The sequence below is a fragment of the Saccoglossus kowalevskii genome, chromosome 22, assembly GCF_978046115.1.
Source record: "Saccoglossus kowalevskii chromosome 22, keSacKowa6.1, whole genome shotgun sequence".
NCBI classification, from domain to species: Eukaryota; Metazoa; Hemichordata; class Enteropneusta; family Harrimaniidae; genus Saccoglossus; species Saccoglossus kowalevskii.
The window spans coordinates 21552319-21574430 of NC_140662.1; the positions used below are offsets into that span (position 1 = coordinate 21552319).

Genomic DNA, 22112 nt, shown 5'->3' on the forward strand with positions numbered 1-22112 from the left:
ATACATTCTGCTGATATATCTCATTGATCATTCTGATTAACTAATGCAAAGGTATACACTTGTTTAGGTAAAATTAGTGTGAAATTTATTTAAATTTAATTAAATAATTGCATAAACAGGACGAGTTGCTGTAATAAAAAACACATTGAAAAAGGGAGCCCAAACTTTTGTTTCCTCTAAACACTATATTTTCCAGGTCCTCAGGCAGCCACACTGTCGGATATTTGTTTAGTTTTTTTATCGACGGAGATTAGATATGAATGTTCCTAGCTATAGTCAAGTATCTAGCAATCAATTATCAAATTACATATGTGCATAGTAAGTATTGTAACACATCGTGTGAATTGGCAGCATGCAAGACCCGATCCAACTAGGTTCGATGCTAAAGTGCAAGACAGTGATTCATTTATAGCAATGATCATGACTCATATGCCAGATGGTGGAAACACTGATAGCATAAACAGATTCGATGTGTACATATCAAATAAAAACATTAAATCTCTCCCTAGCTGTAAACTGGTTGAAAGAATACAAAGTTTAAAACGACAAAGACTTTTCATTTTTCGGTATTCTAAGTCTGTAGGCTTGTTCTGCTCCATCACAATGACTTAAGTATGACTTCCTATGTTGTTAATTATCTATACTAACTGATTGTCTCTTCATTTTTCCCATTCCAAGTATTTTGGGAGATTGCGATCAATACAAAATCGGGTATTAATTAGCTATAGAAGAATGACAAATTACGACTTATATTGTGTGCACCGCGTTTAGCTGGCATCAAACTTCTATTTTGGACTACGACCTAATATGGCTTAGCAAGAAACGGAGTTTCCAGTTACAATCTTTTTGTGTTTTTTGAACGAGAACAGAATCACCGCCTTTTATTTCTGAGTTTTTCACATTTAGGCGCTTATCTGCGTACTTCATATTTTCTTTTGTAACCAATAGCTTCACGATGAGTGGCTTTCGCGGTGAGTGGGTTTCGCGGGGAGTAGGGCTTTGTCTCAGTAACTGGTCCTTTCATCCTTGTTGAGAATTAAAGTTTTATGTTTCTTTAACAACTGGCGCTATTCTGGGAATACCATCCTGGCAGGAGTTCCAAAATAAAAACCATGCCCTGATAATGCCTATAGTTTCAAAGGGCAATAAACATTACCACTATGATCTTATTGGTGTTGCAAAGGATAGTTGAATATTGTTTATTGAAATTAATAATAATCCCCATAACCGTTTTCCAATATTGATAAATTGAAGTACATAACAAACTGTATAACTTAGTCTCAACAATGAAATAAAGGAATGTATTTATATATATATATATATATATATATATATATATATATATATATATATATATATATATATATATATATTTACATTATTACTAATGCATTGCAATTCAACTAATTCAAATTGAAAGAAATGGCAATATAAAATATTCCATCAGTAATACTTCTCAAAGGCGTATTTCGCGGTCAGTGTTATTTAGGAAAATTTGTTTATAATTGTATAAACTTGGTTGACAATACCCACCCCAATAAGATATGATGTGTACATATTTTAATAAATAAAGATATACTAACAAAAACGAAATATTAATTATTTCATATTTTATTATATAACCTGCACAAAAGTAATGATGTGTAACTTCATACGGGAATCCTGATAAATTTCCAAACTGTTGATTTAGCAATATTAGGGATTGTCAACTGCCAGAAAATTTAATTACCTAACGTTTTTAGGTTCATGTGCTGCAAGTTACAGAGCACGTATCAAAGCGGCCATCCCCCAGCAAATAATTGAGCCAAGATTCAGACTCCTATATTGACTATGTCCCGGGCTGTTTACAAGTACCAACCTCCTTACTTGTCAGTGTCTGATTATTATATACAGCCCACAACATGTCAGAATCGTAAAAAAAGTCAGCAAACGTCAGTTGCCCGTGCCATGAGAGCCGGCCACAGAACCAAAACAATCTGCCAGCCTTCGCCGCCCACAGCATCGATATGATTTTACGTTCTATAGAAATGATCACTAATGCAGCTATTCCGGTCAGCAATCGAATCATCAATCAACATGAATGATGTGACTGGTATTTCCATCTATTTGCTTAGTGGTCCATAAGTAAATGTTGTCAAGTTCGAGAGTGTGTTTTAACGTGCAGCGACGTGAGCATTATTGCTACAATTTTGGGCTTGAACATGTTCTATATTCACCCAACACAACAACGAACCTGAAACAAAAGTAACCGTCCGATCTAAACGACCTGCGTCTATGAAAATCGAGTCTTATCTCCCTTGCGTTTCCGATCAAGTTCTACCATGATTGTTTGCTTACCATCAATTCAACCTAGCTGTTAGATAGGTTGTTTATTAGAGATGGCCGAGAACCAAAATTTGGGACGTCAAGCCCTCCGACGACAAAAATTGTGATAATAACCAAGGGATGAGAGACTTTTTACATCGGCGATAGCGACCCAAAAGATTCCGGGACACGCAGTGATCAGTTAGGTCTCAAACTGTCCCAAAACCTAAAGAGACCGATATTATCGTCTAATAATGTCTAATAAAGTCTAAGTTAGGCAGCCATGTCTAGGCAACTATTTGGAAGATCGTTTTTCTCCGATATTATCGGATAATTATCATCTAATAAAATCTAATGAAATGTTGGCATCACTAACTCGTGTTACGGTTTTTCTCTAATATGATCGTCTAATAAAGTCTAAGTTAGACAACCATGTGTGGACAACTATTGGGGAAGATCGTTTTTATCCGATATTATCGGATAATTATTGTCTAATAAAATCTAATGAAATGTTGGCATCACTAACTCGTGTTACGGTTTTTCTCCAATATATAATAGTATAATAAAGTCTAAGTTAAACAACCATGTGTGGACAACTATTGGGGAAGATCGTTTTTATCCGATATTATCGATAATGTCGAATATTGGAAAAAAACCAACTGTCCCAATAGTTGCCCAGACAGACCTGTCCAACTTAGACATTATTAGACGATAATATCGGAGAAAAATGAACTGTCCCAATAGTTGCCCAGACAGACCTGTCTAACTTCGATCTAATTAGACGATTTTATTGATATTATCGATAATGTCGGAGAAAAACGAACTACCCAATAGTTGCCCAGACAGGCCTGTCTAACGTAGACATTATTAGACAATTTCATCGATATTATCGATAATATCGGGGAAAACAAACTGCCTAAAGAGGCATGTATAACTTAGAAATTTTTCGACATTAATAGACTATTTTATCGATAATATCGGAGAAAAACAAACTGCCCCAATAGTTGCCTAAAAAAAGCTTGTCTAACTTTGACATTTATAGACGATAATATCGGATAACGTTAAAAAGCGCAATGTCGCGCCTTCCCCAAATATGTTGCATTTTTTACCTACTGAATTCTTTTGTTGAAAACATGTTCAGGAAGAAAATTGGGAAACTTTCTTATGGGACATACTTAAATGTTTTGTAAATGTAAAGTTACACCAAAAATATTGCCTAGTGACACCATTTGTATTATTTGATTATAGATTCCCGGGGAACAAATAGCGGATTCTGCCGTAAATTTGCCCATCCGAATAATCGCCCTGGGCGGTTTCATTGCTGGTGGGCCTTTATTTGGGGTTCAATTTTTCAAAAAATGATCATCAAATATTTTAGGGGGCCTATATTTTCATTGAAAAATCCATCTATACCGATTTTCAACGCCGGGAGTTGGACAACCCAAAACGAAAGACACTATTACAATTTATTAAATTTTATACATTTTGTTTTTGCTGGGTTAAAAAGTAGACCGCGCATTTTTCTCCCGAAAAATCACATTAACGAACCTCGTGCGCCAAATACAATTATTTTGTTTCATTTTATAACGAAATTTTATTCTAAAAGAAGTTTCAAATAAAAACGAACCCAACTGCAACTTAGTAGCAAATGATCGCGGAAGCGCAATCCTGTCATGCTGCCTTTCACGACTGTTGATTATTACCTAGTAATGATTATGATAACGTGAAAAAAATAAATTCGCCGAATTGTTATGAAATGCAAATAAATTTCAACTTATTTCATCGTAAGTGAATGATTCCGATTGAAAATTTCAACACTCGATTCTGTAGAAATGAATATCCATGAATATGTTTTGACCTTTAACCAATGAAAGAGATGGATGATGCCAACGTGTTCAAACTACCATAGCTCATTTAAATATGTTAATGTATTGAACGCAGCACGGAAGAAATTTGCCGATGTTGTTGTACGATTTTTTTGCTTGGATTTTGATGGGAAAGATAAATTGAGCAAAAGATAAACTGAGCACTTGAAAAATAATTTAACATTGTTTACAGCGATAATAGCCCATTATCGAAACAAAGCTACCCATTCACGCTAATCGCAATAAACATCAATATTCTTGAATATGCATCAGAAAGGATTAAAATAACACCTTAAAAAACTACCGAAAAATCGCCCGTGGCGATTTCTTGCTCCCATTTTATTTCACGACGAATGTTTTTGAAACGAATCAATGTTCTGGTTATCTCTGGTGCGACTGCAGTCTTTGGAACAAACTTGGGGGACTCTAAAACGCAATGTATGGTAGTGATTTAAAAACGCAATTTAATACACGTAAATTTCCCAACAAAGGTTTAAATGTTTTAGTTGTCTGTGGTGTGGCACCGGTGTGAAAAGCTGTCAAATAAAATAGTGACAACCTTCAAATCCATTGTTATGCTAATTTGATTTCCGTCATGTTAGTTGGCAAAGAAATGAAAGATTTTCCCGGCGATATCTACGTGAATTTGAACCAAAATGTTATGGCAAGACTCAGAATGCGACAGTGACAGCCACTGAAATGTAAGGCAAATGAACACGTCAAGCAAAAAGGACTTTTTCGAGTCATGGCGTAAAATGGAGGCATATACCATTGTTGACTCCTGAGGGGATTGGAATACAGTTGATTTGAGGGTGTCATAATGAGCGAGGTAGCAAATCGTTGTTATGCTATGAAAAAGTGAGACCTTGAATGTAACTTTTGGATTTTAGTACAACGTCATTTTTGTTTGATTACCTAACGTTTTTAGGTTCATGTGCTGCAAGTTACAGAGCACAAACCTAAGCGGCTGTCCTTGAGCAAATAATAAAGCAAAGGCATTTTCGATGTCGAAATCGCAAAACTCTCCCTTTTTACGCAAACTGGGAAGCTCGAATTACTAAACGAAGTACAGGGCGATGAAGATAAAATATCAAAGAACCAAACATACCAAAAATTATACCTCAAAAGTGAATATTCGTGGTGTATTTAGGTCTAATCGGACCGGAAGTGAGAATGAGTTACTACTCTAAACATATTTAAGTATAAGGTAGTAACTATATCCCGAAGTTGTATCTTTTGCCGCTTCTTTGTAGTATTTAAAGTTGTCCATTGTCGGATGTCCCGACATCAGAGATACCATATTCCGAGAATAATTTGTCGAGTATGGGAATTACGATTCGCGATGAAGTAGATCGTATTATTTCAACAACAACGAATCGGGAAGAGACGTCTTTTGTAATGATTCACGCATATTATTTCAATTTCCACAAGCTTGTCAATGCTGGTAAAATACACTTTTTCTCTCGGTTATCTTCTTGTTTTGACTGCACCCAATTGTTCTTCGTGGGCGAGACTGTCCGCTTTTGTAATGTTTTCGGAAGGACAATTCGTGATCCGTGTAAAATTAGATCTTGAGTTGACACCAGTGTCGATTCTCTTTTTTTCGCAGCATTTCGAACGCAATTTGATTGATGTCTGTAGAATCCTTGTGGTCGTTTCATCTATCAGTTTTAATTGTCATGGTTACGGCTTGAAGAGTAGTATCAAATTTCGTTTATACTTTGATTTCATCCAGCACCATGGGTGCTGCATGACCAGAAATAAATTTGATATATTCTTCCGTGAGTTTCTTTAGATTTTTTGTTAGGCGCGCTTTTCGTATTCGGGTGTCTCGACATGTAATCATGGGCAGGGCTGTCTTTCCCGGCATATTTGGTAGACGGACAGCCAAGCTCTTGATTCTGACTGGCGGTATACCGTTAGAATTGTTGTAGAAACGTTCTAGTGATTTGTGACCAATTACTATGGTTACAGGTTTGCCATATGCGTATACATGATTATGTTCACTAGCCCACATAACAACCAACGACTCGCATATTGTCTGTGAATATCTCTGTTCGACGGGAGTGAGTAATCTGCTCGCGTAACTTTTTTCTGAGTGAGCATTGCTCCTAGACCAACTGGGCTCGCGGCTACTACTATTTCAGTGTCGGTATCAAAGTATGCCATGAATGAATAGCATGGTTATCGATCTTTGATCGTGTCGAGCGCATTGCGACCATTCCCATACTGCATCTTTTACGGTTAATAATGGAAGGCGTTGCGTTATAGTCGCTAGTCGAACCGTGAGAAATATGTTACCATACCACATGAACTTCGTACTCCAGTTGCGTTTGTTGGGGCTTCGGCATTCTTGAAAGCCACGACTTTCTCTGGTCACATTCCTTCCGTTCAAAATCCATCAAAATAGAATATGAGACTTATAAAATGGTATGCGTCAATGCGGTTGAGCTTTTTAAATTCCAAGTGAAAATACAGTATATATTTTTTGTTGTTACACTTTGTTATACTGTTGTTTTTGAGTTAAATAAATCATTGACTATTTGCAGGTAAGAAGTATATCTTATTTGAATAAAATAATGAATGAGCATACTACAGATTATAGATTTTAGTATGGGTTTCATACTGATAGTTCACTCGGGGCCTTTCGCTTTTTTTATTTTTCGAAATCATCTCAAAATTAAATTTTTATCATTTTGGTATGATTTGTGTACGATATATATTTTAACTCATGTTAGGACATTCAGAATAGCAGCGTATTCCTTTAACCTAAGTGTTTAGTTTTATCGGTCGATGTCTGGCATCGCCTCCACTTTAACAAAACACCACCAGTCATGATTATGTGACCGACTTACATCCGTAGTTGCGATTCGTGTGGCACGTGGACAACATGAATACGCTAGTTTTACATGTAAATGACGATTCGCGCCAAAAATAAAAAAACTTAGTGGTAAATTCTTTTAGGCTTGAAGTTCGGTATCATTATACAAACATTGAGTCTTTTTAGTATTTTTTGTCAAGGCCCAGGGTTGCACTAAATGTACATATTGCTTGTCTCTGACTTAATGTTGTACTTCCAACTCCTTGGTCGAATCCTTGGCATAATGTCACATTTGATCGGACATAATGTCAATATCATTAGTATGTGAATATGGTTAGTATAGCACACATTGGTATATCATATGGAAGTTTGACTTAACTATGCTATTAATAATTTTGTGTGTTCGTCTTCTTCTCCGTCGAATGTTTTCAAAAACTTATTTATTGTTATTTTCAAACCGATATTGAAATTGATATGTAATTGAACTATGACGTTCGATAAGTTTGCCTGACTCAAGTAAGCACCAAGCGAATTACTAAACAATAACCTGATCTATACTCATCAAATTAAATTTAATGACAAATTACTGTAAACAATCGAAATGTTACGCTACGATCAGTTTAACAACTGACATATTTTCCAAAGTCACTAAACATAACAGGTACACTTCAGTACAAATGTAAGTAGAAAAACAAGATATATGGACCTCATGGTGAACATGAAGTAATGTGAGCGAACTATACATAAGGTATTGTCATAGATGTAGGAAAGAATGGTCGGAGCTCTTCTATCAAAAACAGTGTAGGCCCTTGAATTTAAGAAAAACATATTCAGAATAGGAGTAGAACACAAACAAACGTGGAGTATTAGTAACAAGTGACACAATACTAATATAATTCAATTTATATTGTTACAGGAAAGACGTTTGGATAGCTTTTTCAGTGGATACTTCCAGAGTAAGTTTAAGCCGGACATACATTTTATTTTAATTGTGATGTATTCGTCGTTTTTAATTGTTGAATGTCCATGTACTAATTTCTCTTTAATTAAATTGCACTTAACGATACTACATTATAATATTCATCCTGTTTACATCTAACCACACACCCATGACAAGCGTCTCATTCGCTATCAATGTAATGACAGTTAAAAGCATTGCTTTATTAAATTTAAATGTGATTTGTAACACTACTTGCATTACATGGGTTATTAGTGTAAAGTATGTATAAAGCTACAATGTCGATGTAATTCAATTCTTGAAGTGTAAATTTCATAAATGATGATTTGATTGCGTGACCAACTAAACAATACATTTGTTGTCTTCTACCGCATTGCATCTAACTGAATATTTATCACAACATGTTTTCAGGAGATGATCGTGCTCTCGCTGAAATATGCAATAATGGTAAGTATAACTTTTCAACTATTATTGTTTACTTTTTGTTTGCTACATCGTATAAAATCAGAGAAAGTTCAACTTCAACTTAATTTCATTTTTAATATATATCCTAATGTGTTAGTATATATGATTAACAAATATACAATACGAAAATTGGCGTAAAGTAAACTATTTTCCAAAGTCATTAATATTTCCCGATTTTGTGTAAAATAATCTTTTTTTAGCTCAATCACGTGTCCGACAATGATTAAGGGTACGTAAAATTAATGTTTAACACATATTTCCACCATTTTATTTGGTTATTTTGAGTAAATCGCGAAACATAATGACATGCATCATTAACTGGCCATAAATGTTTACAACAATACGTATTTGATTTTTGCTAAATAGCGCCCATCGCTATCAACTTGACTTATTTTTTAGTTACATATTTCGTAAACATGTAGGTGAAATACTTAGTGTTATACATAACTAAGTATTTGGAACAACAAAAACTAACATAATAAAGTCAATACAATTTGAAAAAAGAACGTCCTTGAACGCGTAAAACGCTCTGCAACCACTAGACACTATCAGCGTAAATTTATTGCTGATTGCACAGTTTTATGATTAGTTTATTTTCACAATGTATTCAAGTTTAATTTATCATTATGTAGTAAAGAAATAATTAAAATAGATTATACGTGCCGACTGATGACTGATTTCGAAAATTTTTAAGTTTTGAATAAACTCCTGACACACCTTATGTGATATCCATCGGCTCGGTTTTGAAATGACACTGACCTACAGCGTCTATGTTGAATTATTGTTATGGGTAGTAAAATGTTCGCTATTTAATCTAAAGTGATCAAAGTGAAAAAAATCAACAGAGATGTTGGCAACAAAAGCTGATCAGATAGGTCTAAAAATTATGTCCTACAAACAGCACACGGAGCACACATAGATCAGCGGGCGGCGATCAAAATACAAGTTCTTGTTGTGAACTTTTCCCAGTCCAAGACTACTAAAATATGTTTTTATTTTTTAGTTTAGAAGTAACCGACACATCGAGGAGTTTCGTTAAGTTGAATAATAACAAAATAAGTACGATCTATTTAACAATTGCTCGTTAAATTTAAATTTTTTCCTTAAAATTTGAGCGTCATTTACTACTTTTTAATCTAGGCGAGGTTTGCGCGACTTACATGGATATAAATGGACAATCAAGATCATTTGCGGGATCGTGTAGGCAACGATGTAATCCTGATGAAGATCATTCTGAATTTCAAATTAATGGAAATAGTACCTACGATTTAAAGTGTAATGTCGTGAAAGGCTGTAACTGCAAATGTTGTGCTAGTGAGACGAGTAAGTATCATATATCTTAATATATTTGTACACTACATTATATCAGTACATATGGTGCCGTCATGATCTGTTCTGAATGGATGACATACTAATTTAATTTATGCAAGCCATTGTAAAGTACAGATATATCATTGGTGAAATACACTAAGTTTGCACCAGCATATTAATAGAAGAAGATGATATTAATAGAAATTGATAAACATGAGCCAGTTCTTGCTTGATATTGCAATGCAGTCACCCTTTACATTATATCCGGCCATTATACAGCAAACCAATGCACTCTGATACAGCTAGAAATTATTAGAAGGGAAATTATATGAACAGCCAGACTCATTTTTGAGGGGCTATGACAAATGTATTTCCAATAATTCATTGGAGTGACCCACACGATAAAATGTAAATAAAAAAATTTGCATATTTATGAAAAACATTTCTGATATACATATATTAAATCAAGATATTACACATAAAGAAGTACATATAGTTTTCATCAATCCCTTCAATCAGTTGCTTAATTTTAATTTACTACTTGTACAATGATGCTAACTTGAAGTGTTTATTTTTCAGCTAAGAATACTCTTGAACAGATTAAATACCCGTGCGTCTCTGACAAGAGTAAGTTAAAAATGATTTAGGGTATAATATGAAATATGAAAACACATTTTGTGACACATTTGTGAGAACTTAAACAATCTGCTGAATCCACTTCAACTGAGTTTATAATGTTGTTAGTGAGCATATATATTTGGTCAATAACTCAATATTGACACAACATTAAAACAAAAGCAACGGTGTTGCCAATAATCAAACGTTGGTTGAAAAATTGAGGTTTCGAAAACAAATGTGTATTTAAACACTTTGATTGCATATAAATTGGAAAAACATCCTACAGAGTATTTAATAAGTATCCTTTTTTAAACAAATTGATTAAATATGTATAAATAGTGACACTATGACACAGTAGAACAAAAAAAAACAATAAACCCGTCAAATGGAATTCACAACTGAAAATTATATATATATGTAAATATATTCTTTCCACAATAAATTTGTTCAATGTATACATGTTTGATATGTTATAAAACTTAAATGTACAGTGAGTAACAGTTGCCGAAATATATGTATATTCCTCAAAGTATTATTTAATGAGCTTTGGTGAAACCTGTGTGTTCAAAGGTTCAAAAGTTTAACTCCGATGAAAATTGTACATAGTGGTCATGTTTACTACGTCCGATGATCTATTCTTTTTTTCATATTTCTAAGCTAATTTTTGTTCTATTCTATTTCGGATGACGTTTGATGAACTGTGATGAGAGCAGACACGGATGATTGTTTTTGTAAGTATGGTGGTACATGTAAAGAAACTTGTTTGGATACTGAAAAATGGCAAGACAAACCAGAACTATGCTCTGTCAATTGCAAGTGTTGTGTACCAGGTACGTATGTTTGTTTTTACAACACAGCACACCACAGCACAGCAGAACACAGCAAAACTCTATAAAAAAAAAGAGCAATACACACTACACCACGCAGCAACACTACGCCACAGTTAATCTTATATAATTGTGGAGATGTTATCAATCAAACATATGAAATACGCCACAAAATAACTATTCACAATTCTAAAACACAGTATTAATCTTATTTGCAACATATTATGAGGATGATTATTTTGAAACATGACAAACTGAAATTCAACATTCTTTCTCCTTGAATGAGATTTTTTCATTGGGGGACTTTAATGTTTGAATTGAATATTTAAAAGAATTCATCGAATTTGATGGTGAATTTACTGTTCTGAACTACCTCCCAGATATCAGTGAAAAAACAATCAAACCAAATATATTAATAGTGTTGGTATATGTCTTGTCTTTTTGACTAATGCAATCACAACATACTTATATAAATTCCCACCAATTCTCACTTCAAACTCGATAGAAATGGAACAAAATGTGAAATTGGTGGTCACAATGTAACTGACACTGTAAATTAGCTCAATTTGTCTAACAAGACTGATTTTCACTGCATGAATGATGAATATGTATTAATTCGTGTATGTGTTATCAGTAGTGATCTCAGATTGTACAGCACATTTCTTATTTTTTATGCAATTTTCCTCAGTTCTCGAAAAAGGTGCACTTTTAATTCATATTTCTGGTAAATTCGTTTTACTTTCATTGGCGAACGTAGCATATTACATATACCATAACCTGTATATCACTAACACTGATAGATTAATAGTGTATTAAATCACCAATCGATCTTGTGGGAAATTATTTTATATAACACTGACAATCATTTTTTTCTTTTTATTACATTTTACATGTGTATTATATTGGAAACAGTGACACCACCACCACATCCACGTAAGTAATTCTGTTCAAATTCTAATAATTTACGTGAACGCGTCTTTTCAATCATCAGTGTTCACCAGGAAATGAACAAAACGCAATATGTAACTTTTAGTTAATTGTCCGCTATTTTACGAGTAATAATGTTCATTTTTTTCAACAACCCTGTCGACTAATAATACATTTTCTTTTGGACTATGCCTCATTGTATAGTGCTTCCGGGTAAGTTAGTTCAATCAGTTATAATTGTTACACACTTTCATGGAATGAATGAATGAATTTAAACACATTGTAGTGTTGCATAGTTTTGTGTTGCATGGGACTCAATGGTTTACTCGAACATGCACGTTCTTCGAATTACAGTAATTTAGGTATTATGTTGTGAATGTCAGGCGTTTAAGCGTTTGCTATGATTTTATGTTTCCAGACTGTTAGCATTACTTATATGTTTGGCATCGGATTCAGACTAATTGATCTTTTTTCTCCTAACCGTTCACAGGCGATAAAGGAGATCCTCATTACACAACTTTCGACTTGTTTAGTTATACTCATACTGGTCAGAACTGCACATACATACTATTTAAAGAATGCGTACAGTATCCGTCGTTCATAGTAGCTACAAAATATTCGAGCTTTGTCGAGAAAAAAGGCAAGATTCATAGTCAGGTTTCAGATGTACTGATTAAGAGCAAGACCCACTTGATCCAGCTAGCACAACGACATGACGTTTACGTGAGTACATTATACAATTTAGAATAAATACAGTCTGTTCATGGTAACAATCATTATTCTACCCGTCATCAACATTTTCAATCAATGTATTACGGATTTCACAGTTTTACAAATACATTTTTAACTATGGGATTTGGATATAAATTTGACTATTATAGGTTTCACATATAATTAAATAGTGTACTCACTTATCACGTTATATTACAGGTCAACGGCAAACATGTTTCGAATTCACTTCCCTGGACAGACGGAGACCAAATCAACATTAAGCAAAAGGATAGCAGACACATAAAAGTTGAGGTCGCTAATAAATTCAGTTTATCTTGGAATGGATTTGGTAACCTGGTTACAGAGATTGATCCTTCATTATATGGCAAAGTATGCGGATTATTGGGTGACGCTGATGGCAACCCTGACAATGACCTGCAACTGCAAATGCCCGATGGGACTTTGCGACTGATTGATGATGGTGAAAAAAGTGGAGATAGTTGGATGATACCAGGAAGGTAAGACGAAAGTTTGATAAGACACAATGTCATTCGATTATTCACCGGATTATCATAACTATTTCATACAGCTTGTATCTAGATAATTTGAAGGTGTGTTTATCTTCATAAATAAATATATATAGTTGTGTTAATTTTAAACGTAATGCACAGAATATATCACTTGATCGATCAACTAGAATTCGCTACCAGTGAACACAGATGTATCATTGAATACAATAACCACATATATTCCACATTATTATCATCACAAAATGCACATACACATATTCCCTTTCAAATTGTGCTATTATTTCCATTGGATCACATTATATTGGAACCCAATTCATACGTGTTTTGTAGTAATAAATTACAATCAGAAATGTTGATTGGAATGATTTAATATAAAAAGCAAAAACTTATATGATACTGGATGCAGCTACTTTGAAAAATGATTATTATATTATATTATATTATATTATATTATATTATATTATATTATATTATATTATATTATATTATATTATATTATATTATATTATATTATATTATGCTTTTTGGTTCACGGGTAAAATAAAATAAAAGACGATCACGTAACAGTACAAAAACACCTTGGAACCCCGTAGGCAGGCCGGTGACACCGGTTCGCACTTAAGGGGGTACCAACCCCCCTGCCAAATTCCAAGGGAAAACCAAAACATTTAAAACACAGAACAAGTAACATAAAACATATATGCGCTGCTGTAATTGTGTGCAATGATAGCCCACCAAGAGGACAAAACTCTTGGCTCCTGTGCGTGTGCTAAGTTTGTAAATACAATGATGTTCGTTTGTATCGATGTTTAACAACAAGACAAAGCAACTTCCTGCTTTAAATAGATCGTACCTGCCATGTTTACAGTAGAATGCGAAGTGTGTTATCCTCGATTTTACATAGTGCATCCTCTACCGTCCACATAATCTCAAATTCAGGCAGTTGGTTCATGATCCGGAAACATTCATATTCTGTTTCAAGCCTCGACTTAATACTTTGAATAAAAATGTCCAGAGGCTCACTCGATCCTTTGTTTTGCCTTTTATTACGACGGCTAACATGAATTGCAACCTTAGCCATGCACGCTAAGAAACAAAATAAACCTTGTGCCTTGCTCGACATAAAGTGTTTTGAGCGATGGGGTGGTAAAATAGTGAACCACCAAATCGGAATGCGAAAATCTGGTTGAAGCAGTCGCGACGCGATGTTATTAAAATAATGGAGTAAGGCGCTATTTGATGGACAATCATAAAAAATGTGTTGAAGTGTGTCAACTTCATCACAAAAGGGACATTTATCTGAATTGTTCAAACGAGCTTTGAACAGAAATCTCCCCGTTGGAAAGGCACCATGGACAATACGCCACTGCAGATCCCCATATTTGTTAATGACTGGTGTTTCATAGCAATCCTTGAAGTTGGGTTTAGCACTTTCAGGCAGACTAAGGATGTCCCGCCAAACAGTGTCAAGTTTTTGTAAGTGTTGTGTTATTGACTGGACACGTATTAGATATTTATAGATTGCGCCTTTTTCAAACTTATATAGTGGCAAATTTAGTTCATCAGAAAAGTGCAGTTCAAAGCTATGATGTGAAAGAGGTTGATTACACTTCCCATTCCCTTTGAAGTAGGTGTTGATAGTATCTTTCCATTTGGTAGGAATAGAATCGTGAATGACCTTGATACTGAGATGGAGAATACGCTCGGAATGGATTTTAATTTTATCCGACATATCAGCGGCCTCCAACCAAGTTTTATTCGTTTCTGATACCAAATCACATACTTTGGTTATTCCCGCGTCAACAAAATGTCTGAGCGCAAAAGGCTCATTTCGTATGGGATGTATGATGAGTGGGTTGTTAAACAGTGGCTCATTAAGAATATCAGTTACGTTATTATCATTGAACTTACGCACTTTCTCTACAGATTTCCAACACTGGAGGAGCTCATAATAAAATAATGGCAATCTTTGTAAAGGTGCTTTGATAGTGGTGCATATAAGTTGACTTGCATATGACATATTGCTCGCTTGCATAAAAAAGTAGTCTGTGAACTTAAAACAGGGGTGGTCATGGTTATTATATAGATATCTTTGAATATAGGAAAGTCGCATAGTACTTATGCGTGTTGGAAGATGTGTAACATTTTGTCCACCTCTTTCCAAGGGGAGGTACAGTGTTGCAGCAGATACCCAATGTCGCCCTTGCCAAAAGAAGTCGAGCAGCATTTTCTGTACCTTCAGAACTACGTCCGATGGCGGCACAAGGCTATTAAAGCGATACATTAACTGCGATGAAATCAGATTATTAATGATAAGAGCGCGCGTTCTGTAAGACATGCTGTAAACAAAATGATTCCAGAAGTTGATCTTATTATTTACTTTTGCAACAAGTTCAGCCCAGTTCTGATTCGTTTAAGTTAGATTATTCCCAAGATAAACACCCAACAGTTTCAACCCCTCGCTGTTCCATTTTATATTGAGAGGGGAGTAGGTGATGTTGCGCCAGCTACCTACCCATAACCCTTCTGATTTTTCGAGATTGATTTTAGAGTTTGACGCAAGCTCGTAGACATGTAACCAGCGACTTAGTAAGTTGAAATCCTGCTTGCGAGTTATGAAAAATTCCACGTCGTCGGCGTAAGCGGTGAGTTTAGAACGTTGGTTTTTGCTGTGAGGTATAACCAACCCTTCAATGTTTTCATCATTCCTAATTTTATGAAGTAGTGGTTCAATGGCAATGACGTAGAGGGCAGTGGACATTGAACACCCTTGCCTAATGCCACGGGCCACTGTGATGGGTGTAGTAAGGGCGCAGTTAACGCGGACCAGGGACTGGGCATTGGTATACATGAGGCGAATGTAAGAAAGGAAACGGTCACCAAAACCAAAGGCACGAAGCGTATTAAAGAGGTATCCGTGATGTATCCTATCAAATGCCTTTTCCTGGTCAATGGCAACAATAGCCAGGGGCGAGTTAGTTAAGTTGGCATAGTCAATACTGTCACGAAGTAGATTTATATTGTCGTGAATATGCCTGTTTGGTATGCTGCAAGTTTGGTCTGGATGAATAATGCTGCCTAAAACACCGCGCAAACGCAATGCAAGCGATTTAGTGAACATTTTGTAATCGCTACATAACAGACTCACGGGTCGCCAGTGTTTTACGTTGGTAACGTCACCTTCTTTAGGGAGAAGAGTGACCACGGCCCTTGTGCAGGATAGGGGGAGCACATTTTCGTTTGTGGCAGCAGTAAATACATCGCACAGATCACTTCCAATGATATGCCAAAAAGTTTGGTAAAATTCGTTTGGTATTCCGTCGATACCGGGAGTACGCCCATGGGGAAGTAGTTTGACCGTGGCACTCAGTTCGTCAAACGTGATTGGTTTGTCAAGGTCATCACGATCTGTTTCATTTAGTTGAGGTAGCCCTTCAAGGAGGCTATTTTGAGCTTCAATGTCAATGTTATCAGGTGTATACAGGTTATTGTAAAAGGTGTGTATGATTTTCCGTATTTCAGTTTGATTTTCAGTAAGAGTATTATCCTGGTGCCTCAACTGAAAGATCGCCTTTTTGGTTCCCTTCTTTTTCTCTAACTGGAAAAAGAAGGAATTGCAAACATCACTTTCATTTAAAAACTGATGTCGCGCACGCGTAGCACTGCCTTTGTGTTCACGTTGAACAAGGCGTGCGAGAAGTTTTTTCTTTTCAGTGTAACTGTTTAAGAGCGGTGCATCGTGTGCAGTACAACGTTCGATGGTTTTAATTTCCATTTCCAATGCTTGTTTTTCGGTTTTGTATTTATTTTGTTTGAGTGTGCAATACTGTTGTGTGAGTAACTTTATTTTATTTTTGCCAATATCCCACCATGTCTGTATATTTACATAATTATTTCGAAGTGTTTGCCACTTCGCCCAAAAATCAGTTAAGATTGCCACATACACTTCATCGCGCAGAATTTCTGTATTCATACACCACACTGGACTTTTGTTTTTACTGTCGCCAATGGCGATGTTGATGTGGACAAGGGAATGGTCAGAAAAAGCTAATGCGCCATTGCTTATGTCAATATTCTTAATTTTCCCACGCATACATTTGCTGACATAAAACCTATCAAGGCGCACAAGCGTACCACCACGCCCCCAAGTAAAGTTTAATGTGTTCCCGTGGTATTGGCGCCATGCATCAAACAGTTTGTGATGATTCAGGACAGATTTGAGGAGCTTTGCAGTGCGCATGTTCGGTTCAGTCCCTCTATTACGGTCAATGTCGGGTTCAGTAGTACAATTAAAATCGCCTCCCATGATTACTGGGTCATTATTTAGAGAACTGATGAATTGTTCAATTTTAGTGAAGCATTCCACACGCTCAGCGCCATTAATAGGTGCATAGACATTAATTATGTGAACAAGATTTTCATTAATTTGAACATGAGCGTGCAACACGTACCCAGGCATGATCTCAGATTGTGATAAAATATTCACAGTTGCTCCTGGCGAAAACAAAATAGCCACACCCACACGATTAACAGTGCCATGAGAAAAAATACCAAGGCCACGCCACACAAGTTTCCAAATATTTTCATCGGAGACAAGAGAGTGTGTTTCTTGTAGCATATAAATATTACAGGGATGGTCACGCTTGAGATAATTGAAAACACTGTACCGTTTGAGGGCGTCCCGGCAACCATTGACATTGTAAGTTGCGCATGTAATTGTGTTTGCCATCATAACAAGGGAAATTAAAAATCAGCGATAAAGTTACCCGTTTTGATTTGCTGTTTAATTTTTTTAATGAGTCTGTGCATGCGAGATTTATCAGATGTGTTCAACTGCGTGGTATTGCGGTAGTTTATCAGATGTCGAACCAATATTTTAAGATTGGGGCAAAATTCAAAACACTTGTCTATAAATCTACGTGAGTGCTGTGTAGACAATAAAAAGGTTTTGATATTAGCGTTTGATATTGTTGATTCGCTGTTATCAGTACATGTTGAAACATTTGAAATGATAGACCCCTCATTCTCACTACATTCGCTGGCAGTTTCCTCCATATCATCAGCGGTTTTATTTTGTGACATAGGTGTGCTGAAAAGGTCTTGTGATTGATCAGTTAAACCACTTAAAACAATGGGGAGTTTGGATAGCGGCGAATCGCGCGGGGATTCAACTGTGAACTCAAGTGAGGGAGATGATGGAAATGGGGCCGACTCCATAAGCTCGGGCTGTGGCTTTGGAGTGCACACTGTTACATTGGCATATACGTGGGGAAAGGGTTTGTGGGGTGGAGGGGGTGGGGGAGGCGATGGTGGTGCAATGGAAGGGGAAGGAGGGGTTCGTACCCTCTCTTCATGAATCGGACAATTTTGTTCAACAATTTCGATTGCATTTTCATCGTTACGCTTTTTAGAACTGGGTTCACATTTATTTTCGTCATTTAACTGGTCATTGTTTTGTTCTTCTCTATGAACTGGTGATCTAGAGCGCGTGCGCTTTTTGCTCATATATTTGGATGAATCTGTATTCATTTCAGTTTCAATTTCAATGTTATCTGTTGTACCATCGGTCTCATGATTGTTTATCTCAGTATCTGGTGCTTGGGTGTTAATTATATCAGTTATGTCATCGTCTTAGTCGTGCAATGTGTCAGGGGAATTTAAATTAGTTGCTACATTCACCTGTTGAGAGTCTGTTTGAGTGCTATTTTGAGCACTATTGTTTTCATCATTCATCATTTGCATATTCGTTGTTTGAGAGTTTGGGCAAGTTTTACGTGCGTTGAGTGGAAACCCCGGAAAACACTAAACCAGTTGAAAAACACTAAACCTATTGAAAAAGACTAAACCTGTTGTCGTGGGTTCTGTTTCATGTTTTCGCTTTCTTTTAATCAAATATTCACTGGACGATTATGGTACACCCATAATACACCCTTTACCTCGGGTTTAGTGTTTTTATTGTCAGGTTTAGTGTTTTTCGACAGGTTTAGTGTTTTTCGACAGGTTTAGTGTTTTCCGGGGTTTCCACTCAACGTTTTACGTGTATGTCCCTTCATGTTACATGAAAAGCACCTCAATTCGTCAGACGAAACGTAAATATTATATGTCTGACCTTGAAAAGTAATAGGCAATAAACCGTTGATATTGAGATCTTTTAAATATACATAAACTTGGCGGCGAAAAGACTTTACATGTTTCAGTGCTGGTCTTTTGCACCCGAGTGGGATCGCTCGCACCGCGCTCATGACACGCCCGTATTTAGCTAAGGCATCTGTAATAAAATTGTCAGGTAAAAAAGGGGGAACATTTGATAGCACAATTTTTGTAGAGGGGCGGACAAGAGGTTCAACAGAAACATGGAGGTCTCCAATGTCAAGGCCAGCGGCAGAAACCATGTCGACCCATGTAACCTTATTTAAAAAGACAACAACCGATCGGTTCATACGGGATGCAGCCACAATATTGCTGGCCCCGACTAAATCTGCAACCGACTCCACATAAGTTTCAACAGGAATGCCATCAATGTTTTCACACCGTACCGCATGGTTTCTAGTAAGGTGACCTGTTGGTGTTGACGATGGCCTTGTGTGAGCGGCAGCCATCTTGGTTGCCGACCACCTTGCCAAGGCAAAGGCAAAAACACTCCAAAACCCACAATAATAACGAAAACAACAACTATAAATTACTCACGTAAAGGGTAGACACACTATATATACAGCTGTGTAGAAACACGGGCGCACAACGAGCGCAAAAACGCAAAACAGGCAGAAAATCGGGGAGCGCTGAAAAGCACCGAGTTCACCCGATTGTATTATATTATATTATATTATATTATATTATATTATATTATATTATATTATATTATATTATATTATATTATATTATATTATATTATATTATATTATATTATATTATATTATATTATATTATATTATATTATATTATATTATATTATATTATATTATATTATTTACATTTCTATTTTTTTGGTAATTATTGTATTTATTATTTATGTTTCATAGTTGCAATGAGAATGTCACGGCCGAAGAAATCCAATTCATGCAGAAGTAATATACGTCTTGCTTGAAACCGACAAATTTAATTTAATTGAATAAGGAAATATCAAAAGTAAATTTTATGGTGGAGGTTATACTGGTATTACAAAACATGTATGGTGTAGGTTAACTCTAACAAAATACTATTGTTTCCATTGTTCACATTTAATATGTTTAAACACGATGGGGATATTGTCAAATTTTCCTAAAAAGCTTGTTCAAAGAATGCACACAACTAAATCAGATTTACAATTAATTATGTCCAAAATAATTCAATAAATATTGGTGATATGCATAAGAAAGATGAGTGTATTTTTTCTTTTTGTTCTACACTATAATAATTGCAAACACAAGTTTTCACCATTGTGAATGTAATTGTTTTAGCAATAGATAAGTATATTTCATGACAAACTTAATTATAGCAGGGCAAGACTTTGTAATTGAGGGTGACCAAATCATAATTGTCACTCCACAAGTTGGCAATGTATTCCATATGGAGATGGTTTCTACACAGTTGTCACAATCAGCTGTATCCAATCGAAAGTTGTTCACGAATCATCTGCTCGGTCGTGGTGTAATACAACGTTAATAGGAACACAAAAATAAATGTTGCCTTCGGACGGATTAGTATCCGCATAACTCACATTGACGATAAAGGGCGCAATTTAGTAAGTACAGTGCACTCTGATGCTTCGGAGACCTGTGCATTTGCAGCCGTTGTTTCGCTTACATTTAGCAACCCGTCGTCAGGGTTGTCTGTGACATCATCCACCAAACCTAGGTACCGCCGATCAGAATTATTAATTTGTTGTCTCAGCTGAATATAATTATTATTACTAATATTTTACTCACATCGTCTGTAAAGTCAATGTATTCCTATTGGGCAAATGGCATACTCATTGGTCCCTCTGGATGCCACTCCATACTCTCAATTATTATTGGTATAATTGATTTCTTCAGGGCATCTGCTAAGCTCACTTCACGTCGACAGTTTTCTGACAGTGAATACATGGTTCCACGACCTGTAAAGCAATGTTTCATCTTGTTTAATAATTTAATAGGTTTTATTTCGTTTAAGCACACTGGGGTTGATAGGACGTGCTGATTGAAACATATCACATAAGCCTACCTTAGATTTCCTGATACCTTTAACTATTTCATAATAAGGCATCGTTGAACAAGTCTGCATCGTCACTGACGTAATCCAACAATATAAACCAGGCACACTTGAAACCCGCAATTTAAACTATTCTCTTCTGACATGCCTTACTTAGCTGTTTATATAAAAACAAATATCGCTTTGCTAACACATAACAATTAAATATTCTGTATGAAAGTGTATGAAATGACACACCATCGTTCTTTCATCACATCTACGGTAGCTTACACGAGTTGTGCAAGTCCTGGTTCATATTTAACCTATTCAACAAGTGGTTTGTATTCACGAAGTATATGCACAAACTGTTTTTGTTCACTCAACTGTTTCATCGAGTCAAAGGAGGTACCGTGAGTCGTTGCGAATCGGCGATCTTTTAATTGATCAGCGAATATCTTCATCCCAGTCCGTGCAGTCTCCTGTAAAATGACACGTTATTAGACAAGTAGCCATTACACAATATATTAAATGCATGAGTCGTACTTCATTCCTATGATTGTGGTGAGTATATAGCTATTAAATCAACAATTTAGCTATGGTGCAGTAAGTTTGTACTATACATTGCAA

The 22112-nt window shown here is 35.7% G+C and overlaps 1 protein-coding gene across 1 annotated transcript in view; it reads left to right on the plus strand.

Annotated features, from left to right (window-relative positions):
- The window catches only part of LOC102803346 (von Willebrand factor-like), a 31327-nt gene extending 10636 nt beyond the window's left edge, over window positions 1-20691 (plus strand). The window contains exons 2-10 of the mRNA XM_085495822.1: window positions 7907-7946; window positions 8360-8395; window positions 9554-9736; window positions 10304-10351; window positions 11056-11172; window positions 12082-12102; window positions 12587-12819; window positions 13027-13325; window positions 20357-20691. Of these exons, the coding sequence (XP_085351948.1) occupies window positions 7907-7946; window positions 8360-8395; window positions 9554-9736; window positions 10304-10351; window positions 11056-11172; window positions 12082-12102; window positions 12587-12819; window positions 13027-13325; window positions 20357-20405 (1026 nt within the window). The 3' untranslated portion in view covers window positions 20406-20691. The remainder of the gene's footprint in view (window positions 1-7906; window positions 7947-8359; window positions 8396-9553; window positions 9737-10303; window positions 10352-11055; window positions 11173-12081; window positions 12103-12586; window positions 12820-13026; window positions 13326-20356) is intronic.
- The last annotated feature ends 1421 nt before the right edge of the window (window positions 20692-22112 follow it).